This window comes from Melozone crissalis, unplaced genomic scaffold (genome assembly GCF_028551555.1).
Source record: "Melozone crissalis strain CALT ecotype California unplaced genomic scaffold, PUWL_Pcris_2 ptg000057l_1, whole genome shotgun sequence".
Classification (NCBI taxonomy): domain Eukaryota; kingdom Metazoa; phylum Chordata; class Aves; order Passeriformes; family Passerellidae; genus Melozone; species Melozone crissalis.
This window is the reverse complement of record NW_026535835.1, coordinates 11777129-11804677: the sequence shown is the minus strand read 5'-3', so window position 1 is coordinate 11804677 and position 27549 is coordinate 11777129. Positions and strand designations below refer to the sequence as shown.

The window sequence follows — 27549 nt, the reverse complement described above, 5'->3', positions numbered from 1 at the left end:
AACACACAAGCAGTGTGTTTGTTCGCTGTGTAACACAAACACACTGTGCTGGCTGTGTAACACACGAGCAGTGTGTTTGTTCGCTGTGTAACACACACACGCTGTGCTGGCTGTGTAACACACGAGCAGTGTGTTTGTTCGCTGTGTAACACACACACGCTGTGCTGGCTGTGTAACACACGAGCAGTGTGTTTGTTCGCTGTGTAACACACACACGCTGTGCTGGCTGTGTAACACACAAGCAGTGTGTTTGTTCGCTGTGTAACACACACACGCTGTGCTGGCTGTGTAACACACGAGCAGTGTGTTTGTTCGCTGTGTAACACACACACGCTGTGCTGGCTGTGTAACACACAAGCAGTGTGTTTGCTGGCTGTGTAACACACGAGCTGTAGACTCAAGGCAGCCTGCAGAGCTCTTGCCAGCAGCGGATGAAGTGGGGTCTCAGAGTTTCTTCTGAGGGCACATCTGTGGACTTTTTGGTCTGTTTTAAGGATACATAGTCTGTTTATATAAGTTTTTTAAGTCAGCTCATGTTGACTGTTCTTTTCCAAGCTGTACATTTAAGGCATGTCGTGGTTCACTGTTCCTGCAGCGTGTGCCTCTGTCCCTGGGCCAGAAGCAGGGACAGCAGTGTCCTCATGTGTGTGTGGGAGCGGGTGGGTTGGGTCCTGCCTATCAGCCCTGCCACTTCTTGCTCTGAACTGTGACACAGAAGCTGTTCAGCTGACAGAAATACAAGCTTTTTATCAGAGTGTGTTACTTTGTCTCCCTGTCTCAAAAACGCTGATGCCTGGTGGAAAAGCACAGGCCCGTCTTGTATAGGACAGCTCACCTGCTTGGCTGCCCAGGTGCAGCCCCTTGGATGGTGGAGCAGGGTCAGCATGTGCTGTTGGTGCCCACATGGCCTGTCAGAGCCAGTGCTTTCCTGCACTTTATCCCAAGAACCATGGAAAGGTACAACAGGAGCTGTGCATCCCTCCAGCCCACCAAGGTGTGATGCTGCAGCTGTGACAGTGGCATGCTTGGCGTCCTGGTGACATGATGGTCCTGGGCTTTCTGTAGAGATGAGACTCTCCATGATGGTTTTGGTTTCTTAGCAATCTTGATCTGTTTTCCTTTGTAGTGCTGCTAAATCCTCACCCTTTCTTTCTTTCTTCTGTCCACAAAGAGTTAGTTGTAACTAAAATGCAGCTAAAATTACTCTAGAGCTGATTCAGGAATTCATTTAAGCACTGGAATAGCTTATTAAAGCTATTGTAAATGTAAATTATCTGTAGAGACTGGAGAAGCTGTTTTTAAAAATGTCTGCCAGGTATTTATTTAGTTATTGTTGATTCTTCTTCTGGTTGAGAAAGTGGAGATCTGAGTATTGTGGTTGTTAGCAGTGAACGGTGACCCAGTCTGCAGATGAGGTGTGAGCATGTGACAGCAGTGGCAGTGCAGCAGGATCACTCGGCAGGGAGGGTCTCAGGTGGGGTGGGGGTCTCTGAACCCCTGAAACTGACCCCAGCTAGGCTGGCCTAGCTCTTGCTTCTCTGGAGTGTATTGTGAACGTCCGAGTTGTAATGCTGAAGCGTTTCAGGTTCCTTTGTGAGCGGTGTGCTCCTGAATGCAGTTCAGTTGGGTGTGAGGTGCTGGTGAGGCGCAGCGTGTGGGGAGCAGAGGAGAGGATCGGGCCCTCGGGGTCAGGCTGCAGTGTGAGCGCAGCGTGTGGGGAGCAGAGGAGAGGATCGGGCCCTCGGGGTCAGGCTGCAGTGTGAGCGCAGCGCTGGGAGCAGAGGATCGGGCCCTCGGGGTCAGGCTGCAGTGTGAGCGCAGCGTGTGGGGAGCAGAGCAGAGGATCGGGCCCTCGGGGTCAGGCTGCAGTGTGAGCGCAGCGTGTGGGGAGCAGAGGATCGGTCCCTCGGGGTCAGGCTGCAGTGTGAGCGCAGCGCTGGGAGCAGAGGAGAGGATCGGGCCCTCGGGGTCAGGCTGCAGTGTGAGCGCAGCGCTGGGAGCAGAGGAGAGGATCGGGCCCTCGGGGTCAGGCTGCAGTGTGAGCGCAGCGTGTGGGGAGCAGAGCAGAGGATCGGGCCCTCGGGGTCAGGCTGCAGTGTGAGCGCAGCGTGTGGGGAGCAGAGGATCGGTCCCTCGGGGTCAGGCTGCAGTGTGAGCGCAGCGCTGGGAGCAGAGGAGAGGATCGGGCCCTCGGGGTCAGGCTGCAGTGTGAGCGCAGCGCTGGGAGCAGAGGAGAGGATCGGGCCCTCGGGGTCAGGCTGCAGTGTGAGCGCAGCGCTGGGAGCAGAGGAGAGGATCGGGCCCTCGGGGTCAGGCTGCAGTGTGAGCGCAGCGTGTGGGGAGCAGAGCAGAGGATCGGGCCCTCGGGGTCAGGCTGCAGTGTGAGCGCAGCGTGTGGGGAGCAGAGCAGAGGATCGGTCCCTCGGGGTCAGGCTGCAGTGTGAGCGCAGCGCTGGGAGCAGAGGAGCGGGCCCTCGGGGTCAGGCTGCAGTGTGAGCGCAGCGCTGGGAGCAGAGGAGAGGATCGGTCCCTCGGGGTCAGGCTGCAGTGTGAGCGCAGCGCTGGGAGCAGAGGATCGGGCCCTCGGGGTCAGGCTGCAGTGTGAGCGCAGCGCTGGGAGCAGAGGAGCGGGCCCTCGGGGTCAGGCTGCAGTGTGAGCGCAGCGCTGGGAGCAGAGGAGAGGATCGGTCCCTCGGGGTCAGGCTGCAGTGTGAGCGCAGCGCTGGGAGCAGAGGATCGGTCCCTCGGGGTCAGGCTGCAGTGTGAGCGCAGCGCTGGGAGCAGCAGCGGCCGCTGGCCCTGAGCAAGGGTCACCCCGTGCCTGGAGCCAGCTCCACACTGGGGGCACGGCCAGGGGCCCACAGGGCTTTGGGAACCAGGGCCATGTCTTGGGTCTGCCGTGGTACTGGTGGAGAAACCGCAGTGCCAAGGGCTGGGCACCAAACTGCCAAGTTTCAGCTAAGATGGGAGAGAAAAGGGGGGCTTGTGCTGTTGTCGACCAAAATTCAGAAGGAGTCAGAAAAGTGTCCTGATTTTAAAGGGTTCTCAGTCCTGCAGGCTTGTTCCTAAGCCTGGAAGTGCCCGTGGCTGTGTGCTGCAGCCTCTGGTGTCAGCAGCATTTGCTGTGACTCAGAGCTTGCTTGGCTGATGCTGAGCTTTGCTGGGCTCCAGTTCTGCTGACTGTTCTTATCTCCCCCTCCTGGTTCTCCCCTGCAGAGCCAGGAACTTGCAGAAACACAATCCAACCTCCCGGCTCCAGCCTGCCCTTCCTCTTGGCATGGCTTGTCCCCCCCAGGGCAGCCTTTGGAGCAGTGAATACCTGGAGACTCTTCAGTACCCAGCACTTTCCTGGTAGGAGCCGGCAGTGACTCCTGCGGGTGACGCTGCTGCATATCCAGAGCGAGTGACACCCACGGCACTCCTCTCCAGGGCTGAAGCAGTTCAAGGGATGCAGGATAAGTTTCCAGACACATTGAATCACTCAGAAAACACTTCAGACCCTTCAGAAAACAGCACCACAGAGCTGCCTCACTGTTCCTGGAGTGAGAGATGTTCTCCACTGAGCACGCACAGAGGTGGGATGCTTGGCTGTGTGAAGGCACACGCTGTTGATAAACTCTGGGTACTGATGGTGTCCCTGGTGAAAGGCAGGAGCGCTTCAAGGGCTCGGGCATCCCTCAGAGCCTGCTCCTCCCGGGAGGCTGAGCCATGGCCTGGCTGCTGCAGGCCCCGCTGCCGGCCCGAGGGCTCTGCCCGCTGCTCCTGGCTGCCCTGGCAGCAGGGCTCTGACAGATGGGTGGCATTTCCAGGGCAGCCAAAAGGGACGAGATATATTTAAACGCAGCAGATTATTAGGTAACAAAGAGTGCCTGGTGCTGTGTACTCAGATCTTGGAGACCCTAAATAGCACCAGGCCACTGGTCAGGGGTGTTGACCCTGTTTCTGTGTCCTCCCAGAACAGGATTTGCTGTTCTGTCCTGTGGCTGCCCAAGTTGCTGTCACTGCCTGGGTGGTGTGGCCAGGGTGGGATTCCAGGACCCCTTGTGCTTGGGCTGTGGTTCAGATCCCCTAGGGGTTCTCAGGACTGGTTCACTCCCATGGTTTGTTCTGTCCTCTGTCCCCTTGTTAAGAGTGTGAACAATGAGTGGAAATGACACATAATTTTGAGGTGCACCTTTGGATTCACCTGTCCTCTTAGCCAAGGGGATGCCCTGAGCCTTTGCTACTTTCTGTATATGGGCTTGCAGGAGATCCTGTGCTGAGTGTGCCACAAGGGAGGGAGTGAGCCTTGCATGTGTCTGGCATGTGTCACACAGCATGGTGATCACCCCTTCTTGATCTGTATCTGTGACCAAACGTGGGTGAGCCTCCTTCATATGAGAAAACATAGAGCTTGGGGGGGCTTTCTTCAAAGAGCATGTTTGGTTTGTGTGCAGGGCGTGAGTGCTGAGCGAGCAGGAGACAGACCTTCACCACCCAGTGGGAGGGTTTCTGCTTTCTGTCCAGGGAGCTGGCTCAGGGCCCTGCAGTCCTTTTGCTGGGCCTGGGAGCATGGGTCCTTTCTGCCTGTGGGTACCTCAGACCCAAGAGGACAGTGGCTCTTCAGTGTTAGATCTTGGCTAAAAAAATCCTTGAAATAAACTCTTTAGCTCGAGGGAGCAACACCAAAGGCCTTGCTGGCAGGTTGTCAGCAGCCCGAGGGCTGCACCTGCTCCCAGAGACATTTACATAAATACTTGTGATCAGTAATGCCTGCTCTAACCTTGCTTGGCTGTTCTCTCCCTTCCCCACGAGTGCAGCTGGTTGCAGGCCAGCTCCTGCTCCCGCACTGGCCTCGGTGCAGGTCTCAGGTGTCCTGGCTGGGAGCTCTGCTCTGCTGTGGCCGTGTCACCTCCAGCAGCCCGGCAGGTGCTGCTGTCCTCACCGGGCACTGCCAGGGCTTCCCACTAGTGACCCTTTGCTGCTCCCTCTCTCGGTCCCGGTGCGGCTGGAGGCCGGGAGGCAGCTCTGCTCTGTGCGGGCTGTGCTCTGTGCGGGCTGTGCTCTGTGCGGGCTCTGCTCTGTGCGTGCCCGGCCAGCGGTGCCGCTCAGCCTGCGGCCGCTCTCCGTCCCTGAGCCGGACGGGCTCAGGGAGCACCGTGAGTCAGCAGCTCCTCGGGGCTGGGTTTCCTCACGCACCCTGTGCCAGGGCCATTGCGTTGGCTCTGGCTGCGAACCAGCAGCAAAGTGGAGCGAAAGATCTGCAGACAAAGGGCTTTTCTTTATTAGTTATTAATGTCGTTGAACTGAACCACTCTGAAATTGTTGGTAGCAGAGATTTGTGTTTGCACCAGGGGATTCCTGATGGGGTTTTTGCCACTCTGCGCTGCTTCGCTTCTTCCTTTAAGGAACTGTTGATAATACCCTGAAATATTTTGAGAAAATACAGAGAAATGCAGCTTTAAGGCTCAGCTGCTGCTTAAGCAACTTCCCTCCTATTTTGGAGTCTGTCAGATCGTTTGCTCACTCATGCTACTCGTGCTGCAGAAGTTGAACGCAAACTGTGGATGTGAGTCTCGGGCAGCCCTGAGAAGAGTGCTGTATGGATGTGAAATCCTTCCTGATGACCGAATTTCACATGGTGCTTCTGTGAGTGCTGCGGGGTCAGAGGCTGGGGCTGCAGCCCCAGTGCTAGAGCTCGGTCCAAGGGTGGTTTCTCCAGGTGTGGGTTCAGGACCGTGTTTACCTTGGCAGCTGGCTGCTTGACCTGGCTCGTGCTCTCCAGGGGAGGCTGGGCTGTGTTTGGGCTGCTGCTGCAGCTGAACTTCAGGAAATTGTGTCAGCTGGATCTGGGTCAGTGTTGCTGTGCGGTCACAGGTACCAAAGGGCATTCAGAATCGGGAGTAAGAGTTTTGTTGCCTTTTGTGCTCTCTGTAGTTTTTGCACCATACCCTTCAAAATAAGAAGATGGGTTAGAAAGTATCCCAGTAGTGGCAGGGCCGGTCTGGGGTGGCCTGGGCTGGGCAGCTCTGTGCCTGGTGGGGCCCTGTTCCCCTTGTTATGTCAGTACAGATTGTCTTGAAGATCACTGGGAGATTGAACATAACCTGGTCATTCCAGATGGCAGCATACATGCTCTTCTCTCTAATTTCCTAAATACATGTTCTGACTTCAGTGTTTCAGTCAAGCCAGAGCTTCTCCTGGGAGAGGCTCTGTTGGGGTGTTTCTTAGAGCTTCCTCTGAATTACCTGATTTTGGTGATTGTATAACACAGAACACTCAACTGTCCATGTCCTTCCCCTGATCCCTCCCTTGATAAATTAAGGTTTTATTTTCCAGATGTTTGTATATTACTGTGCCGAGGTTGCTGCACCACCTTTCGTTGCAGCTCCTCAGAGGTTGTCAGGAGCAGGATCTGCTGAGCCTCACGGATGGTGGGTTTGGAGATATTTGATTAAGGCTGTGCAATGTCTAGATGCCAGGGCCACTGGCGCCACAGGACTTGTATAAATAAATTCTGTTTGTGCCATGTTCACGCAATTAAAGCCAGAGCCCTGGATTGGGTTTGATGAGGTTTATTTTGCTAGTCGGGCCACACAGATTTCATTTACTTTGTCTGGTGTTCTGAAAACATATAGGAACATACACACATCAAAGCCAAGTTTAAGAGCTTGATTAAAATCCACAGCAGTAAAGGGGTGCCCTGATGTGTTTGTGTCAGTGCAGTGTCCATTGAGCTGGGGTTCACTCGGGATAGCGTGAAGGTATTTTAACTTAGGATTCCTGCCCCGTGCTGGTTGTAGGCTGCTCTCAGGGAAGGTCAGGGATGTGCCGTTGCTCACTGTGGATGTTTCTCTTTCAGAGGAGAATGAGAAGCATGAGAAGCTCTGCGTGGAGAGGGAGCAGGAGCAGAAGAAGGCGGGCAAGGCCAGCGTGCCCCGGGCCAACAGCACCGTGTCCCCAGAGGAGCCCCGGAGCGAACTGCTGGTGCCCATCTCCCCGCCGGGCGCCGTGCCCCTGCCGCCGCCGCCGCTGGCCGCTCCCATCTCGGTCATTCCCATCCCCGTCGTCACCAGCTCCCCCCAGCAAGCGGCGCAGACCGCCCTGTCGCCGCCGCTGGTGCAGCGCCACCAGCCCCTCGTGAGCGCTCCCAGCGTGCCCAAGGAAGCGCCCTCGGTGGCGCCGGTGATCCAGCGGCCGCCGGGGCCGCACCTGCCGGACGGGAAGGCGGCCACGCCGCCCTCGGGCAGCCCCAAGCCGCTGCCGCACTACGCGGCGCCCGTGCTGGCCATCTCCCAGCACCATGTGGTGCCGCAGCCCATCCAGCCCCTGCAGCACCCGGCGGCGCCCGCGCCCCTCGGCGCCCTCAAGCTGGCGCCCGCCGACGACATGAAACCCATCGAGCTCAAGAAGAGAATTGGAGGGTGAGTGCGCCGTGTGTCCAGGAGGGACAGCCGGAGCTGCGTCCCCCTGGAGCGGCTCCTGCTTGTGCAAAGTGTCATTGGATCAGAAATGCCAAGACCTGTGGATGTTTAATGTCTTCAGATTGCTGAGAGCAGGGTTTTTTAGCTTGATGGGTTTTTATTTCCCTCCCTCACTCCACACTGTAAGATTTTGTGTAAGGATTTTTTTTTGCAGGCCAGAACTGTGTTAGGAAGCAAATCCCAGCCCTGCATGTCTGATCTCAAGTGGTATCTCGTGTTATGTTTGGCAAAAGATCGCTGCTTGTACTGGTCAGGGAAATCAAAGTGCACTGCTGCTTGTGGGAGCTTTCTTGAAAACTGGAATGGGATCTGGGAGATGTTATTCTGAGGACAGAGATCACCAGTTTCTCAGTGCTGTAAGTGCTAAGAGCCTCCTGCCTGCTCAGAATCTTGCTGCTGGAAGCGGCTGAGGACTATTTAGTCTGCCCTCACCCTCTGACAGGACTTGTGGCTCTGATGTTGCTCCAGGTTAGTGTTTTTCTGGCTTGTTCTTAAGGACTTTGGCTGGTGGAGACCCTGCCTTTTCTGTAGGTGGTTGTTTCCAGACCACAGTATCCCAGTAGAGAGTCTGGTATTACTGCTTGTGGACTGGGAGAACAAATCGTTCCCTTCTTTGCAGCAGTTTTACCTGTTTCCTTTGGCCCCTCAATTTTCCCATAGCATAAGTGACCTGGATCTGTGCAGGCTTCCCTCCTGGCTGTGCTGTCTGGGCCTCTGTTCTCCTGGCTGCCTGCAGCAGGGGGATGTCTCCTGGCAGTGGTGTTAGAGATGGTGTGTGAATGCCATGGGGATGGTGGAGATGTATAGCGGACAGAAAAAAGGTTCATTGGGATGTACAGATCCCAAAATGCATAGAAACAGTGAAAGTAATGCAGATAGGAGTTTGTGAAGATAAAGGCTTTAGTAGAATGCCAGTGTAGTTCCTCTAAGCAGATTGAGATCTTGAGAGCCTGTCTGCTGCTGGAAGGGTCTGTTGGTCTGTGCACTAATGGAGAGAGCCCGTCCCTGACGTTGTGTGGGTTCAGGAGCTGTGGAGGAGGTTTCTGCTGGCACCAGGGCAGGCTGCACAAGTTTGGCTGCCTGGGCTGTGGGCAGTGGGGTGGCTGCAAGTGCACCCACAGCCTGCTGCTGTGCTGCCAGACTGAGCTTTGCCCTGGCAGGTGGGCTGTGGTGCCAGTGTGGAGCACAGCATCACCACTGCCTCCCCCTAGAATTGCTCCATAAGCACAGAAAAGATGTCTTTTTCAGCCTGTAAATGTTTCACAGGAAAATGCTGTCAAATATTTGTGACAATTTATTAAATATTATTACCTCAATGTCCTGTATTTTCAGTCAAAGGCAAATAATTACTTTGCAGAGTGTATGAAAGATTCTTGAAATCTCCACATCTGCTAATGTACCTTATCACTGAAAAACTGAGCTGAAAAACTGAGATAACATGAATTTGTTTGGCTTTTCCTAAAAATATTCCTCTGATTCAGAGAGTGGGTGGACTCCAACCCCGAAACCAGAAACTCACGGTGGTTTTTCCTTCAGCAGTGACTGGAGAATTCCTGTATTGCTTCATTCCATGTTTATCCTCAGCTGTGTTGTTTCACGCACAGTAAAAACCCAAAGTTGGAAGTGTCTGCTCAATCCCATACGCTTGAATATGGAACTGCACAAACCTTGTCCCACTGGAGTGTAGGCATAGATCAGAACCAGGTCAGAATCTGGGCTCTCTGGGTCTGTACAAATATTTAAAATCCATACTTTGTGTCTTTCCCTGTTGTTGGTAGTGGCAGTGTCTATACACACATGCATTACACCTGTTTGTATCTTCTGTGCACTGTGTGCACAATGCTTGGTTCCTCTGATGCACGTGTAAAGTATGGAGTTTATCTTGAAACAGTGTAGGCAGAAATATAGATGTACTTAATGTTAAACCAGTGATATATGAACACTTCTGCTTTTGCATCTCAACATACAGACACTGCTGCAGGCACAGGTGTGAGGCAGGAGTTTTCAACCTGACACTGAGCTGATCTTTGTTCTGTTTGGGTTACAGGGTTGGGACCAGGGAAGTACATAATAAATTGGAGAAGAACAGGTGCGTAGAAAGCCAGGGGTTTGGGTTTTTTAATTGTAATTCCCCTCCTTTTTTTGGCCTATTGTCTGTCAATATTTGTTTGGCTTTGGTGGGTTTTTGTTTGTTTGCTTGCTTGTTTTTTAAACAGATAACCTGAATAAAATTCTTAGTGACTATTACTGAATTTTGCAGTATTGTTTGGCTTTCTTATAGCTTAATTCTGCATTTCTTGCTTCCCAATATGTTCTGTTTAACTGCACCATTGCATCCCAACCACCCTGATCCTGCAAAGCAGTAACAGTGCATAACAGTGTGACTCTCTTTTGATTTAAAAAGAGAAAAATACCCCAAATGAGGGGTCAGTGTACAGTGCGAATACAGAATAAACATCAGTTTCTGACCCAAGACTCTTATAAGCCTGACTAGCTAAATTGGAAGTATGGTGACAGTGAAAGCACCAGCACAGTGAGATGAGATATTTTATTTAAGGCTGCACGGTGTTCCTAACAAAGCTGGGACAGAGCCCAGGCACAGACCCTGCTGGGTGAGCTGGCTCAGCTGTGGCATGCTGTGCTGGGGGCTGCTATGCACAGGTGTAGGTGCTTTGCTGGATTAAGGCCCCAGTTAAGCTCTCCCCTCCGTGGAATTGGTTCCTGCTGTGTCTCCTGGCAGCTGACGACCCACCTGTGTTTTCTTTAGACGTGCTCATTTGAAAGAGTGCTTTGAGACATTAAAGCGCAACATCCCCAACGTGGATGACAAGAAGACCTCAAACCTCAGCGTCCTCAGGAGTGCCTTGCGATACATCCAGGTACGTGCAGCGCTCGTGGGGATGGGCAGAGCCCGGGGCTGGCGTGGGGTGCACAGAAACCCCCCTTGTGGGGCTGCCAGGTTAACCCAGATCATCCTTTCCTGAAGGGGTGATAGCAGGGAGCAGGTAATTCATCTTAGAGACCCAGGCTGAGTGAACTTCAGTTGTTTCCTTTTGGGCCCAGGTGAATTTTAATATGTGTGGTTTGGGGAGGTTTTCTGTTTGCTTAACCGAAAGACAGATTTCGGTAAAGATTTGGTATGTCTCAAAATTTTGATGAGGGGGACATGTGAGTACAAGTCATTTGCTTGGAGGCAAGGAAAGCCCAGAATCTGAAGCTGCAGCATGAGGCTGTAGGTGGATGGGGCACCACCAGGAGTGAATCTGGGAGAAAGCACAGGTGAAAATCAGTTGTGTTTGTAGCTGGAGGGAAATAAGTGTTAGTGTTTGCTTGTTTAATGTTTGGGAAAGTGGTTAATGGTAGCACAAAAGAAATTGTAGATGTCCCCTGTGAATGTGAAATCAGTAGTATGTAAGGCAGTTAAAATTCATTTGGAAATTGGAAGAGTTGCTGCGATTACAATGCAAATAGAGACCTAGTACACCTTGTGCATTTTGACTGAAATAAAAGGTGCTGAGGATTGATCACAGTGGTCTTTTCCACAGTAAAATGTAATCTTTTCTCACTTTGTTTCCATTTTTCCTCAGCCACTCTCAAACACCATTTCCCTCTGGTGTTCAGAATTGATTATTCACTTCAGCTTTGCTTTGGAGAGTCAGTAATGCCTCAGAATTAGACCAGTTCAGCCCTCTTCTTAGTTTTCACCAACAACTTCCCTCAGAGAGACTTGGGCTGCGGCAAATTCTGACTGTACCCAGCCACTCTCTGTGTTGCTCAAAAAAGTGGTTTTTGGGGGTGTGGTTGTACTGAGGCCTAATGGGCTTTAGAGACGATCTGAGCCTTTCTTTGGGTTTTGGCAGGCTGATGTTGTAGTTTGCAGGAGGAACCTCCCTGACGGCCAGTCAGTGTGCAGTCTGTCCGTGGCTGTCTGTCAGTCGGAGCGCAGTCCTGGCCAGGACTGGCTGGCCATGGCTGTCCATCGGTCGGTGTGCAGTCTGTCTGTCGGTCAGTGTGCAGTTGGTCAGTGTGCAGTCTGTCCGTGGCTGTCCGTCAGTCGGTGTGCAGTCTGTCCGTCGGTCGGTGTGCAGTCTGTCCGTCGGTCTGTGTGCAATCTGTCCGTTGGTTCCTGTGCAGTCTGTCCGTTGGTTCCTGTGCAGTCTGTCCGTCGGTCGGTGTGCAGTCTGTCCGTGGCTGTCCGTTGGTTCCTGTGCAGTCTGTCCGTCGGTCGGTGTGCAGTCTGTCCGTGGCTGTCCGTTGGTTCCTGTGCAGTCTGTCCGTTGGTTCCTGTGCAGTCTGTCCGTCGGTCGGTGTGCAGTCTGTCCGTGGCTGTCCGTTGGTTCCTGTGCAGTCTGTCCGTCGGTCGGTGTGCAGTCTGTCCGTGGCTGTCCGTCGGTCCGTATGCAGTCTGTCCGTCGGTCGGTGTGCAGTCTGTCCGTGGCTGTCCGTTGGTTACTGTGCAGTCTGTCTGTCGGTCGGTGTGCAATCTGTCCGTTGGTTCCTGTGCAGTCTGTCCGTTGGTTCCTGTGCAGTCTGTCCGTCGGTCGGTGTGCAGTCTGTCCGTGGCTGTCCATCGGTCGGTGTGCAGTCTGTCCGTCGGTCGGTGTGCAGTCTGTCCGTGGCTGTCCGTTGGTTCCTGTGCAGTCTGTCCGTTGGTTCCTGTGCAGTCTGTCCGTCGGTCGGTGTGCAGTCTGTCCGTGGCTGTCCGTCGGTCGGTGTGCAGTCTGTCCGTCGGTCCGTGTGCAGTCTGTCCGTCAGTCCGTGTGCAGTCTGTCCGTCGGTCGGTGTGCAGTCTGTCCGTGGCTGTCCGTTGGTTACTGTGCAGTCTGTCCGTCGGTCGGTGTGCAATCTGTCCGTTGGTTCCTGTGCAGTCTGTCCGTTGGTTCCTGTGCAGTCTGTCCGTCGGTCGGTGTGCAGTCTGTCCGTGGCTGTCCGTCGGTCCGTATGCAGTCTGTCCGTCGGTCGGTGTGCAGTCTGTCCGTGGCTGTCCGTTGGTTCCTGTGCAGTCTGTCCGTTGGTTCCTGTGCAGTCTGTCCGTCGGTCGGTGTGCAGTCTGTCCGTGGCTGTCCATCGGTCGGTGTGCAGTCTGTCTGTCGGTCGGTGTGCAGTCTGTCCGTGGCTGTCCGTTGGTTCCTGTGCAGTCTGTCCGTTGGTTCCTGTGCAGTCTGTCCGTCGGTCGGTGTGCAGTCTGTCCGTGGCTGTCCGTCGGTCGGTGTGCAGTCTGTCCGTCGGTCCGTGTGCAGTCTGTCCGTCGGTCCGTGTGCAGTCTGTCCGTCAGTCCGTGTGCAGTCTGTCCGTCGGTCGGTGTGCAGTCTGTCCGTGGCTGTCCGTTGGTTCCTGTGCAGTCTGTCCGTTGGTTCCTGTGCAGTCTGTCCGTCGGTCGGTGTGCAGTCTGTCCGTGGCTGTCCGTCGGTCGGTGTGCAGTCTGTCCGTCGGTCCGTGTGCAGTCTGTCCGTCGGTCCGTGTGCAGTCTGTCCGTGGCTGTCAGTCAGCCAGGTGCTCCCGCAGCCGGTTCTGGTTCTCTCCCGGTTCTCTCCCGGCGTGGCAGGGAAGGTCACGGTGCCCTGGGGCCGTACCAGCGTTTCCTCCACGTGTGTGGGGAGCACATGGCGAGCACAAGGCCCTGCTGGCGGTGTGAGCTGGCGCTGACCCGGCAGGGCAGGGCTGGCTGGCTGCCCACGGCAGTGACGTTGGGTGGTGTTGTGTAACCTCCTCACTGCGCTGCCTTCTCCTCCTCATCCTCTCTGGCAGCTGCTCAGGGAGTATCCCGGGCACTGTTTTCCTTGGCAGCACCAAAGCCGTGGGTCTGTGATTCAGTCACAGGATTCAATTGTGCTAAAAACCCAGATTACTAGAAATCTGATTTGAAATTTCAGCATTCAGAAACAAAAGTTTTAAAATTTTTTTTTACTGCAGTTTGAATTCAGGTTTGATCTGTTTCAATAGAGCTAACATCTATCAGTGTGGAGATGACCACCAGTCATGTGCCAGGCTCCGTGTGTTTCGCTCACAGGCTCAGTGTTTCCCTTGAAAAGAGAACAGGGCAATTGTACAAAGGAGATTTAAAAGTAAAAGCTCTTGCTCTCAGGATAGCAAAGTAGTTTTTCACTAAAGGGAAAAAAAAAGCTCAGGAAACTTAAACCCAAATGAGTCTGGCAGGGGAGGAGCACAGCACCAGCCAAAGCTGCACAGCGGCTGTTCTGCTCCTGCAGGCACTGTGACAGTACACTGATTGTTGCAGCCTCTCTTCCTACAGAATCCTTCCTGCCCCCCTTCCCAGCTGGAACTTCTTAGAAACAGACTGTTTGTTTCCTTGGCTGGATTTAAATATTTGTATCTGCATCAAATCAGATAAGTTAGAAAGTTAAATTCTGAACTTCCCATAGAGCTGTCATTTTAATTTATCCTTGGACCTGGGCTTGTGCTCTGCTACAGTAAATTAGAATTTGCAATTAGGCACACTGTTGCACAAAGGAAATGGGGCCCAGCGCAGCTGGAAGTTAATAATCCCTTTAGCTGGTGATTCAGCCTGAGGCAGTGTGGGCTGTTGTGCTGCAGCTCAGCTGAGGAGGGTGTCCCGTGGGTCCAGCAGCACGGTGGGCTCCAGACCCGGCACACAGCTGCAGCCAAGTCTGTTTTACAGGGGCCACCTCGGCTCTTGGTCTTCACTTTGCTGCCTGCACAACCTGAGTGGAGGTGCAGGAGACCTCTGGGAAGTTTGTAAGGTGCGTGGAGCGATGTGGAAAAAACCACAGTGAGAATAAAATGCTGTTTGCTTTGAGAAAGCAGAGCCCTGTCCCCTGGCTGTCCCGAGCAGTGTCCCCAGCAGAGCAGAGCCCTGTCCCTTGGCTGTCCTGAGCAGTGTCCCCAGCAGAGCAGGGAGCAGAGCTCTGTGTCCTGGCTGTCCTGAGCAGTGTCCCAGCAGAGCAGAGCCCTGTGTCCTCAGCAGTGTCCCCAGCAGAGGACAGGCCTGTCCTCCCCAGAGCCCCTCTGGCTGTGCCCATGCGGGGAGGGCAGCGGGGAGCAGTGCCCAGCCTGGCACATGTCAGACATGGCTCACAGCCCGTGCAGCTCGGCTGGCTTTGGCCCTCTCGGGAGGATTCCTTCCCCCTAGGAAATGGAATCATCTTTGGAAGCTAACTGAAGCCCTTAAGCAACACTGCTACTCCGTGTTCTCAAACTGTGCCTGTCGCTGTGGCACCTGAGCACCCTCCAGTTTTGGGGGTTATTTTCTACTGTACATTTAGCGTCAGATGACATCCAGGTGATTTGGTCACCAGGTGACACTGGGACAACTGGCACACAGCCCAGCCCAACCCATCAGTCTTGGGTTGTGCCGCAGGTCCTGCCTGTTGGCCAGTTTCCCCAGTACAGCTGAAACGCTGACTAAATAACAAGGTGCTTTCAAAGTCTGAGACGCAGCTGTGCTTCCCAGGGCATGCAAAACGCAAAGAGCAAAAGTCTTTGGAAGGTGTGGAAGCAAGGCAGTGATCCCAAGCCCTGCACATGCTGCTCGGGTGTGGCAGAGGCACCGGGGGCTGCTGTGGCGGCAGATGGGCCTGGTCCTGCAGAGCAGTTTTGGCTCTGTTTGTGAAATAACTTTGCTTACTGATTCACAGAGGTCCTCTGGCAGCCGTGCTTGTAGTGTTAGAGACAAGATGTAGCTGTAGTGAGCTAAGGATTTATACTATGGTTTGTCATTATTACCTTGGGAAAGGGCAAGAAAGATGAAATTTCCTTATGACTTACCTGTGCTCACTAGTGTTGCTAATCATTTATGGTGTTGAAGTTGTTTATCCTCGCATCATCTCCCTTGTCTTCTCAAACTGCCTGCAGTAACAGTTGTGCCCCTAAGAATGATACAGTTTCCTGTTCATGCCAACAGTAATCAACAGATTTGACTCCCTTCGGGGTAGGATGAATCCAGAGTACTATCCAAGGATGCCTAAGTAGTGCATGTAAAAATCCTTTGTGAAGCCCTTTTTAAGCTGATCTTGTGGACATGTGAACAGACCAGATACTGGATTTACATTGGTTAAATTTTCCTTTTAAGATTCACAGCATCTCTTTGTCTTCTAGTTTGGTTTATTTATCGGTCACTTCACTGCTGCCTGAGCACAGTCATTCATCCTGTCTGTGTAGAGAACCAGAACAAGGCCAGTGGATTTGCCAACCAAGAACAAGTGATTTTTGGGTGCCATAGCAGTGCTTGATTTGGGCGTTGATGGGTGCAGAGAGCCCTGCAGCTATGCCAGATCTGGTGCAGGGAGGTGCTGGACTGCAGACACAAGCCACAGGTCTGACAATGGTTGTGATTAAAGACCAGAACTCATTTACATTCAGGCACTGTTGTGACTGGATTATTGATCAAAATGCATAAACCAAACTGTGCTGCTGAATCCTGTTAAGTTCCCCACCTTGACGAGGATGGCTGTAACTGTTATTTTTTATTCTGTGCCAGCTATGAGGTGAATAGACTCATCTTCTGTAAAACTTGTCTAGTAAGAGTGGGGTACATCAGTACCTGCCGTGCCTCCCTCACGTGAGCAGCGTTCAGATGCCAAGCTGTGCTGCTTCATGGTGTTTGCCTGACCTGATCCACTGATTCTATCTTGTCTAATTAGCCTGAATCTCAGTGTCAATAATGAAGACCTGCAGCATCCGTAGGCTATGGTCAAGCAATGTGGTGTCATCTGTAGATTTCAGAAAGTGATGAGAAGAAATAAGACCTTAAAAAAACCCACTGTTTAATTCCCTGCTGTTCCTCCAGCTGCAGCAGGACCTGTCTGTAGGGAGGCTTGTCCAGGGAGCCATCAGGGCATTTTTATTTGCAGGAGTGGCCACAAAACATGTCCTGCAATAGTGATTAAAAATGTCCAGCATTTGGAACTTGTTGAGTAATTGGAGCTGTGTCTTAACCGTTGCCAAGAGGGATGGTGATTTTTTTGAAGTATCTCGCTCATTAGTTGTAGATGAGAATTTGGAAAGGGTGAATGGAATTATAAATCTGTCAGTGTGTTTGTAATTGTCAGAGAATCCACACCTGTTCCACTGCTGTCATTTAAGTAGTAGTTTAAGAAGCACTCAGGGTTGTACAAACCAAACCAGCCTGTAAGGGGATTGCAGCAAGGGTTTGGGAATGCTGCTGCACGGTAGCTGGTGTGTTTGGGGGCTGTTGCTTGTTCTGGTTGCCACCTGCTGTGGGAGCTGGCATGGGAGGGGAGACAGCGCGTGGGCCCTAACGAGAGTGGTGATAATTACAGCGCGGTTGCATGGGCTCTATTTTATGTGTGACGTTGCAGGAGTCGCCTGTCTTTGGAACACAGCAAAGGCAGCCCCTCAGCCCAGCAGAGGAGCTGCACTGGGAGCAGCAGGGGCGGTGTGGGTGCCATGGCATGGAGGGCAGCTGTGCCAGCGGCAGGGCAGCCCCAGGGGCAGCCCCAGCTCTCTGCACAGACGCAGGTTTGCAGCCTGGCACAGCCCTGCCTCATGGCCTCACGCAGGTGCTGGAGTGGGTTTGCCTTTAACAGCTGGGTTTGTGTCCTCCCACTGCCACCGTGGCCCTGCCAGCAAGGGAGGTGGATGGAGAGCAATCCTCTGGTGACCCAGATCTGCTCTGTGGGCCGTGGGTGGAGCTGCTGGGGTGTGAGTAAGTGGCACCGACCTCCTTAGGTGCATGGGCAAACAGGAAGGAGAGGTGGTGCGGAGGATGGCACATCTCTGAGTCACCGGGCCCTCGGACCTGCTGCGTGCGAGGGGGAGTGCTGCTGTCAGAGCCCTTGGCTCCTGGCGCCAGCCTCACCTGCCAGAGCTGTTCTGGGAGGTGTCCTCTCCCGGGAGAAGCCCTCACCCCCTGGTCAGGGTCCCTTCAGGTGTGCAGCTTACCTGTGCCGTGTGCCTGTTGGCTGAGCCAGGGTGTAGGAACAGGAACAGAGGGAGGGCTGCGCCCAGGACCCATCCAGAACTCTGCCCTGGCTCCTGCAGCAGCTGCTCAGATCTGCCTGCAAGGAAAATACAGAGGCACTGCAGCAAGTGGATGTAGGGATAAAGTGTCTGCTCAGAAATCTCCTCCTCATCCCTGGCACACAGCTCTGGCTGTGGCTCCAAGACATAAACCTGCCTGTTGCCCTCTGGAGCTGCTGTCCATACGTCATCACAAAGGCTTGGGAAGAGCTTTGGGGTCCTGCATCCAGCAGTCGTGTTGTTAGTAATAATAATAATAATAATCCCTTCTTGAGATGCAGCATCCTTCATTTCGGTTTGCAGAAAATGGTGACACTTAATCTCGAAAGCATATTTCCCACAATTCGTTTTCATTTCAGTTTTTTTGAAATTTAAGTACTGCAGAATTAAATTTGAAATTAAAAATTATCAAGTTTTAATTTCTCAAGTTATTTTAATTTTTTGGGGGATCATTTTTTAACTAACAAATACACTGTGGTATTTCAGGGTCTTTGGGGTTTCTGGAATCCAGTGGAATCATTAGAAATATCTCATTTGTTTCCTGAACAACAGAGACTGGTTAAAAAATAAAAATAGGAAAAGCAAAAGACATGGCCAAACTAAACACCAAGTGATTGCAAGTTGTACTTCAGTTATTGTAAAATTGAATTTCTTGTGTCCTTGGGAGTCATATCAAGGAATTAAACCATATCTGCTTACCTGGTGACAGCCAGCATGGGGCCAGTGACTGGCCTGGGCATGGCTCTGCTTTTCCTTGCTTTGTTGTACTGTGGGTTCAGGTCGGTTGCTGCCTTTTTGCTTTGCTTTTTGGGGTTTTTTTTTGGTAGTTTGTTTGTTGTTTATTTTCTTCTGAATTTCTTTTTTGTCTTCCTGATTTGGATCATTCCTGCTCTCTGCCCCAGTGACTGTTTGTACTTTGTCCAGAGTGTGGTGCTTCAGGAGGCTGACTCTGACAGGTTGGTGCAAGCAGCCACGTTCCAGCCCTAGTTTTGATCACAGATTAAGGCCTGATGTCTTTTTCTATCTGGAGCCTGAAGTGCAGTTATCAGTGTGAAATGATAAATGTAAATACCAATGCATGTTCTCGGTTTCCATGATTGCTCCAGGCATATTTCCTGTTCTGGGGAGTATTTCTGTCTAGAAGTTCATCCCTACCCCTGCAGGCCGGTTGAGCAGCGGTGGGTGGTGCAGTGAGGATGGGCTGCTTGCCTCGAGCCCCCGTGCTCACGAGGGTGAGGTCACCTGCCAGGACACAGCAGCACTCCCTGGCTGCCGTCCTTGTCCTGGGCTGGGGCTCACGAGGCTGCTGGCAAACACCCACGGCCTCACGCTCACGGGGAGCCAGGGGCAGGCTCTGCTTCACCTTGCAGGCTTTACTTTGGTTCGGCTCCTGCTGTGCAGTTTGAGTTTGAGATCTTGAGAGGCTGAAGCTCTGGGAGCACTGGGAGCCTGAAGTCCTTGTCCTGTGGCTGCCCCCGTTTGCACCCAGTCCCCTGGGGACTGGTCATGGTGAGACCCTCGCCCCGCTCTCCCGGCGCTGAGCACAGTCTGTTGGCATCTCGGGGCTTTGGGTCAGGCCCCTTGTGATTTTAGCTTGTGTGTGGGGAAAGCGGGACTGTGGTCCTGTGCTGAGCAGGGGCTCCTGAGGCACGGGCTGCAGTGACGTGTGGCAGTGGGTGGTGGCAGTGCCCTGGTGTGGCAGTGGGTGGTGGCAGTGCCCTGGTGTGGCTGTGGTGGTGGCAGTGCCCGGGTGTGGCAGTGGGTGGTGGCAGTGCCCGGCTGGCTGCAGCGCAGTGCTGACGTGCTCTGTGGTGGTGCCCTGGTGCCCCACCTGTGTTCTGCTGTCGGTGGTACCAGGCCAGCACATCCGGCATCACTGCGGGATCTCATCTCTGAGAGCCGGCAGGATGAAGCAGTTGCCATGGAAACCATGGCTGTGGTTCCCGTGGCAACCAGCCGGGTCCGCACGCGGCTGCTTCTCGCAGACAGAGGGGCCGGTGGGCATCGCGGGCAGGGACACGGGGCCGGGGCGGGCAGGCGCTGTCACCTGGGAGTGGCTGCAGAGGCTGGGGACGCTGGTCTGGCGCCGGGGAGCTGGCTGCTCGCCCTGCCAGCCCCGCAGGCTCTGCTCCTGGGCAGCAGGTCGGGTGGGCTTGGGGCGTGCGCTCGGTGTCGGTGCCGGGCCGTGAACAAACTGCTTGTGGCAGCTGAGCAACATAGACAAATGAGCACCGTTCGAATCAGGAATGCTCAGAGTTGATAGGAGTGATGGAAAATCCCCAGATCCTACAGGTGAGTGCCTTGGCCGATGGAGTTTTGGCAGCTGGGGCTGTTTGGGTTCCATTTGGGACTGTGTGGGGACAGCTTGTTCCCCCAGCATCTCTCTGGTTCTGGTTGGAACCTTTTTGGAGTCAGGCTGGTGGATTCTTGCTCCTGCTGTGAATCTCCTGCACCATGGCAGTCCCAGCTAGAATAACGTCCTTAGGATGTAGGGTTTTTTCCATTACATATAGGAATCAAAGCTCTGTGCAGCAGTGGAGAGCCTGACCAACTGGTCTGGTCTGTGCTGGAGGTCCTGCAGGTCAGTGGTAACTGAGGGCCCCCCTGGCTCAGCATGTCCCTTTCTCTGGCACCAGCTGTGATCCCCAGAGCAGAGAGTTAGAGATTATCTGGCTCAAAATTGCAAATCACTCTCCCGATTGCTTATTGATGAGGTATTTTCAATCAGCAAATGTTACAGAAGAAAAGAGCTGAAATATGCTTTGGAAAACTCATAACTGAAAGTGTGTTTTTAAACGGCTAATAAAATGTTTATGAGGGGAGCTGTGTAATAAGGCCTTTTAAACCTCTCCAATGCCAGCCACAGGGCCAGCAGCATTCCTGAGGCAGGTGCAGGGAAGGCGTTGGGGGCATTATTTCTGTCTTGACAGGAGAGTGAGCAATTTAATTACAGACGGCTATAAAATGGAAAATTCTTTGCAGTGACAAATGACTGTTGCTATACAAGGAGAGCAGGAGTTGATGTATGGTTTGTTTACCAAATGATGACAAGGAGATGCACACAAGGACCTAAGAGTGGCTGCAAACCAGCCAGGATGGTGGGCACAGAGTGGGGAAGAGTTCTCACTGGAATTGTGTCAGGCCTTTGCTGTCCCTGCAGTCGGCTGGTCTCGCTTCAGTAATCCAGGTGCATAAAGGCTGCCAAGGAGCTGACAGGTACAGGAGGAGAATCAGATGCTCTAGGGGGGTCAAAGCAAACCCACATGTGGATTTTAATTTGGTTGCTGGTGTTTCAATAAAAGATGAAGGGACTCAGCACTGCCCTTGTGTCCTTGTCACAGCTCCCACCTGCCCAGGAGCAGCCCCTGCTGTGCCCGTGCAGGGCTGCCTGCCAGGGCAGGGGCAGGCCCTGCTCAGCTTCAGCTCAGCAGCACTGAGTGTTCAGAGAGGAACATCATCTGCTTCCACCAGAGCCAGCTGCTGATTGGCAAAACTTCCCAAGCATCAAAAGCCATAGATGGATTCACGAGAGTATGAGGAAATCCGTTATTTCTTCCTGGGGTAGCTCAGCTTCCCCCTTGGCATGGCCAGGGCCTACTCTTTTCAGTGATGATCATGTGGAATTTTTTTAAGTGTGAAAAATAAAAGAGTTCTAAAGTCATAGCTTCTGTAGGTTCCTCACACTGCAGTGTAACAGTTGCCTGGGCAACCAGGATTCCCAATTGCTTAACAGGAGAGAAAGAAATGCTGCAATGATGGAGATGCAGACGTAAGAAGGAGGGTCTGTGCTGGAGCCTGGTGCTTGCAAAGAGCAGTCTGGGATGGGGTGGCCTCAGTGAGAGCCACCCCCAGCTTTGGGCTGCCCTCTGCAAACAGAACAGAGCTCGAGGGCCATGCCTGGCCTTCCTGGGACCAGCCCCGCCTGGCCTCTCCCTGAGGAGGTGGGAAAACAGAAATGCAGGTAACTTCAGTGATTTTTCTGCTGTGGAGAAACAGGATCAGTATTTCATGAGCCAGGTTAAGTGTGTGTCCTTCAGGATCTTGGCAGGCACCTTAACTGCCATCCCAAGTGCCAGCCCCAGATGTGACCCCTTGCCATGGTCCTGCCCAGTGGCTGTGGAGGTGGGTCAGGTGGCAGCTCCTGCCCTGCAGCTGGCCCAGGCCTCTGCTTTACTGAAATTTCAAAGGAAAGGTGGTTAGGCATTTGTATGAATTTATTTTATCAAATTTAATTCTCAATTACTGTGTTGTTTGTAGTTTTAGGGTCCCCTCTGCCCTTCTCAGTGCTACCATTACATTCCCATTCTGTTGGAAAACTGCAAAGGCTTGGGTTTGGGGAAAAGTGTCTGTGTGGCTATATGTTATTTTAAAGCGTCTGGTTTTGTATTGCATGGGATCCGTGGTGATAGTGCTGACAGAAACTCCTGTTTTAGAAAAACATCCAGGGGATCAGTGTGAGTCTCTAAAGGTTTTGATGTGCCGGGGCAGGTCGGTGACCGCAGTCCCAATGACTCAGGGTTGGCTGTCACTGTGGACTTTCTGTTGACTGACGGGAAATCCTGGCACCTGGTGCGGGCAGGATGATTTGCAGAAAATAATCTGCCAGGAGGCGGGTGCCAGGAGCTGTGTGTGCCCGCAGGGAGAGCCACGGAGGCAGGGGGGTCCCTGCACGGGTGCTCCTTCCTGCTCTTGCTCCGCGGCTCAGCTCCCAGGGCAGGGCACACTCCCTGCAGAGCCTGGGAGGGGACTGCCCCCGTGTGTGCCTGCAGAGAGTGGGCCGTGCTGGGAGGGGAGCTCAGAGGAGAGGGAAGAGGGCTCCAGTTCATCCCACCCAGTTCATTATGAGGCCAGAGCAGCTCAGCCTGGAGATGTGTCTTTACCCAGTGAGCTCTGGTGAATTGCATCCTAGAATAGGTTTTGAAATATTGCGGGTTCCTCCAGCCCATGTGCCGCAGCCCCGGGAGGAGATGCAGGCCCAGCACGGGGCTGGCACCCAGGCAGGAGCTGGGACTGCTGGCACGGAGCGAGGCAGAGCCCACAGGGCTGGGCTTGGAGCAGTGCCATGTCCCAGTGCCTGTGAGTGCCTGCACAGTGACACAGTGAACTCCCTGGCTCTCTTGTCCTCGTGCTTGCTAAGGGTTTGCCTGCCTGCCTTCCCAGTAATTAAAAGTTTGTAACTAATTACCAGCGGCCCTGCTCATACTTTGCAGTGGTGCTTTCCCCGGTGCTGGGAGTCTCCTCTGGCAGCAGGCAGCGAAGCCAGATCTGTTTGAATATGCGTGTGCTGTGCCCGCTGCGGCGCCAGGCGGCTGCGGGGATTTCTGCCTGCTCCTCTCCCGTCCTCTCGTGCCCTGCGTGGAGATGCTGCAGAGAGGGACTGGGCTCATGTTTGCACAGCAGGTTTAGCCTCAGCCTTTCTTCTACTTGCCTCTTTCCTGATGACACAGTGAGGGGAGGACATTCAGACGAGTTGCATGCAAGTCGTGCGTGTTTAAACCTGATCTGGGAGCGTGCGCCTTCCTCATCACCTTCCCCTCCATCACTCCCTGTCTCACCCACACGCCTTTGCTAGGCAGTCAGAGCACACACAGCACATGACTTTTCTGGGTCAGGCAAAATGCTTTGGCTGCACTCGACAGGAAACAGACTTTAAAACTAGCCTGTGGACTTGGGCCTCAGCCACATGGGAATCTCTGGGCTACAGGTCAGGGCTGGTGCAGAGCCAGGATTCCAGGAGTCCCCATCCTTCCTTTCTGGCTGTCCCCACAGCTACTTCCCTGCAGTGGGCTGCTGGGCTTGCCCAGGACATGGTGTTGGTCTCTCTGCTGCCTGTTTGGCTTGGAAAGCAGCAGGAGAGAAAGAACTGCCCCTTTTGCCTGAAAACCCGCTGTTTTGAGGAGCTTTTAGCTGCTCTGGAGGGAGAGGAGCTGTCTCCATTGACACACCTGCAGTGGTTGTGCCCTGCTAACACACATTGTTTGGCTCTTTTAAAAATATTTCCTTTATTGCTGTTACTGGGACAAAGGTAGCTGGCAGGAGCTGCCCTAATCTGCGTTGCCTTAGGCTGCATTAAAGGCTGTCTGAACAGGCTTTAAGGTCCTTCCCAGCAAACCTGTGAGCTACAACACCAGCAGAACGATTGAAAGGCATGAGGTCAGGCTCTGGTTGTACTCATCCTGGAGAACCTGAGAGAGAAATAAGGAGATGTGTTAAGAAGACCATGAGCCTGGTCCTCTGCCAGGTGTGGGGTTTGCTTTTGAGCTCAGTGCTTGCCAGCAGTGAGGGAACACGAGCATCCCTGTGGGCTCTGTGTGGCTGGTATTTTCAGAAGTGTGTGTGGGATTTAAATTCCCAGTGTTGAAACTTAACTTCAGAAAATGGAGAGTCTGTACGTGGTTTTACAGATTTCACCTAATTTTGTCTCATGCATATAGTAAGTGTAGCCCTGGGCTGAGGGACCAGGCCTCTGACTCTGCAGTGCTACACTGATTTAAAAACTCATAGAACAGGCCTTGGAATGGTTGGTCCCCCCGGGGAGTGTGGTTTGTATTTCCCAGCAGTAGTGCTGGGCAGTGTGGGACATTTCTCTGTATTGTGCTGACTGATGCAGCAGCTCCCCTGACCTTATCAATGGATGTGGTGATTCCCAGCACCAAGGGGGCATTAGCAGGAGAGGACAACAAACACCTTTCCTTCCTGTTTGACTTCAGGATTTCCCCATGATGCAGGGGCTTGTTGGTTCTACCGTCCACCATCTCCTCTAGGTCAGGAGCTCTTGCTCAAAAGCTCATCGGTACTTAGGCTTTTTCTTTCTTTCTAAGCATTTCCGTTTTGGGGCCTTACCAGTTTTCCCTCAGAGAGCAGATGTTCAACTAGAGCAATGCTTTATGTGCCAGCTCTGTCCTTCCCTTTCTGCCCGCATTTGGGAGGTGTAAATATACCTGAGCACGTTTTACACCAGCATAACTGGCAGTATAAGATAATGAGCTGTGGACATGGGAGTGACCAGATTAGTGTAGGTTATTCTTGTCTTTGTTCTCATTATATTTCTCTTTCTTTTCTTTGACTTCAGACTTTAAAGAGGAAAGAAAAAGAATACGAACACGAGATGGAGCGACTGGCGAGGGAGAAGATCGCTACGCAGCAGCGGCTGGCAGAACTGAAGAACGAGCTGAGCCAGTGGATGGATGTCTTGGAGATTGACAGAATTATTCGACAGACAGTTCAGCCAGAGGATGACCAGGCATCTACCTCGACAGCATCAGGTACCCACAGTTGTTCTCTTTTTCCGTAATTACCTTGGCATGTCATTGACACAGTTACATGGAGTGGTGGGGATCTTCGTTTAGCAGCATCAGGGTTTCTTTGCATTCTGAATAAAGTAAGAGGTTTTGGAGTTTTTGTAATGATTGATGTTGCTAACAACACACGGCTGCTCATGTGAAGTAAACTGAAACTTGTGTATGAGTGTCAGGTAGATATAATGTGCAGGTTTGCTCATGTGACCTGATTGTGGAGATAAATCCCTGCTTTCCAAACTTAGCTCTTTTCTTGCACATTTCTGCAGCCCTGTTCATTAGAAGTGGGCATCCTGGTGTGTTTGTGTGGATGTGGGAGGGTGTTCAGCACATACAGAAGAAGGATTTGGTACAGAGAGGATCACCAGAGCATTTGGACAACTTGATGAGCCTTCACATTGCGTGAGGAGGATTCACAGTGAAGATGAAATGACACTAATGGATATCTGACATGCAGTTCCTGTGATAAGTTTCTGTGAGATAGGAGAATGCATGCTTCTCTCCACGCCAGGGATCTGCAGCAGGAAGAGTAGGCAGTCTGTGGATGCAGAGCTTCCCAGAGACACGGAGGCTGTAGCAGTGCAGAAGCATTTACAGCAGTTCCTTCAAGTCAGCATTTGCTCTTGGCATGCCAGGCAGATGATATGGCAGGTTCTGGGAAGGGAAGACCAGGATTTGTTCAGGCTCATCACCTCTGATGGTAGGAGCAGCTCCAGGTGTAGTCTGATGGAAGTTGGGAGTCCCAGTGCTTTGTCCTTACAAGTGCCAGCTGTTCCCTCTGCAGTGGCCTCTGCTGAAAGTGACCACATCAAGCTGCTGCTTCCCAGAGCTTGGGAAGGGGAAGTGGCTTCCTGGTGTTCCTGCTGCTTCTGTGTCTCCTGAGATTTTTATTCTTTGCTGCATGGCTGGCACTAGAACAGGCAGTGCAGGGTGCCAGGCTTGTCTTCCTGATCTCAGGACTAGTATGCTCCTGTTTTATGCTTCCTTAGTTCCTGGACTAGGCAAGAGTCCATTTTCCAGAACCAGATGAGAGACTTGCTGCCATGTTTCTTCATGGCAATTTCCTTCCTGCTCTGGGAGCAGAAGGATGGTGCCAATCATTGGAACAACTGGCCAGGAAAGGAAACCCTGTTCCTCCTCCCAGGAGGCCACTTCAGCCCAGACAGCTCAGCCAGGTGCTTTCTGTCAGCCTCTGCTCATGGTGCTCCCCTTGCCTTCCCAGACAGACCTCGCAGCCTTTTGGGAGCACCCTGCTCTAGCTGGGTTTTTGAGCTCTCACACTTGCCTGGTCCTCGGCCCACAGGCAGTGAGGAGTGGGCTGTGCCATGCCATACCATACCGTGCCATTGTGCCACCAGCCTGTAGCTCAGGGACGCCTCCTGCACGTCCTTTCTGCTGATGCTGCCTGCTAGGGAAGCTCGTTGGTCCAGTTCGTGCTCTGCATGCGTTGTTATGGGAGTTTCTTCCTTTCGTGTTTTCCAGAGGGTGAAGACAACATGGATGAAGATATGGAGGATGACAGGCCAGCGAACTCGTTACCAAAACTCACCCAGCGCCAGCACCCGGAGCTGCTGAAAGCCGTCCCCCCCAGTGCTGCTGCCCCCCTGCCCACGGTCCTGCCCCCGCACGTGTCCATCCAGCAGAAGCCCCACGCCCAGCCCTCCCTGCAGCCGCAGGCACTGGTCCCGCCGCAGGCCATCGTCCCCACACAGACTCACATCGTGGCGGCCTCGACCGTGCAATCGACTGTTATCGCCCACACGGCCACCACCCACGCCTCGGTCATCCAGACCGTCAACCACGTCATTCAGGGGCCACAGACCAAGCACATTGCTCACATTGCACCTTCCACATCCAGCCCCGTGCAACTCACCACCGCCGCTCAGCCCATCGGCCACATCACTGTGCACCCGGCCACCATCAACCACATGGCCCACCTGGGCCCGCAGCTGCCCATCTACCCCCAGCCCGTGGCCGTCAGCCAGCCCGTGGTGAGCCACATCGCTCACACCATCTCGCACCAGCAAGTGAACGGCACGGCGGGCCTGGGCCAGCCGGCCGTGATGGCCAAGCCGGCCGTGGGAACCCAGGTGGTGCATCACCCGCAGCTGGTGGGCCAGACGGTCCTAAACCCCGTGACTATGGTGACCATGCCGTCGTTCCCGGTGAGCACGCTGAAGCTGGCCTAGAGGGGACGCTCCACGGCGAGGTCTTGTTGGCAACCTTTCCTAAGGAAACTCCGTACATTCCAACCACGCCCGGCCGGCGGGAGGAGGCGCGGAACGCCCAGGGCGGCGGGGCCGGGCTGTGCGGGTGCCCGGGCTGCCCCCGTGCCCGGGCTGCCCCCAGTGCCCAGCCTGTCCCTGGTGCCCGGGCTGTGCGGGTGCCCAGGCTGTCCCCGGTGCCCGGCCTGTCCCCGGTGCCCGGGCTGTGCGGGTGCCCGGGCTGTGCGGGTGCCTGGGCTGTCCCCGGTGCCCAGCCTGTCCCCAGTGCCCGGCCTGTCCCCGGTGCCCGGGCTGTCCCCGGTGCCCGGGCTGTGCGGGTGCCCGGGCTGTGCGGGTGCCCAGCCTGTCCCCCGTGCCCGGGCTGTCCCCGGTGCCCGGGCTGTCCCCGGTGCCCGGCCTGTCCCCGGTGCCCAGCCTGTCCCCCGTGCCCGGGCTGTCCCCGGTGCCCGGGCTGTCCCCGGTGCCCGGGCTGTGCGGGTGCCCGGGCTGTGTGGGTGCCCAGGCTGTCCCCGGTGCCCGGGCTGTCCCCGGTGCCCGGCCTGTCCCCGGTGCCCGGGCTGTCCCCGGTGCCCGGCCTGTCCCCGGTGCCCGGGCTGTGCGGGT

At 54.0% G+C, this 27549-nt stretch overlaps 1 protein-coding gene across 1 annotated transcript in view; it reads left to right on the top strand.

Moving 5' to 3' along the window:
- The window catches only part of MNT (MAX network transcriptional repressor), a 32201-nt gene extending 5165 nt beyond the window's left edge, over nt 1–27036 (top strand). Inside the window, exons 2-6 of the mRNA XM_054287206.1 lie at nt 6842–7403; nt 9511–9552; nt 10231–10342; nt 24496–24688; nt 26204–27036. Of these exons, the coding sequence (XP_054143181.1) occupies nt 6842–7403; nt 9511–9552; nt 10231–10342; nt 24496–24688; nt 26204–26910 (1616 nt within the window). The 3' untranslated portion in view covers nt 26911–27036. The remainder of the gene's footprint in view (nt 1–6841; nt 7404–9510; nt 9553–10230; nt 10343–24495; nt 24689–26203) is intronic.
- The last annotated feature ends 513 nt before the right edge of the window (nt 27037–27549 follow it).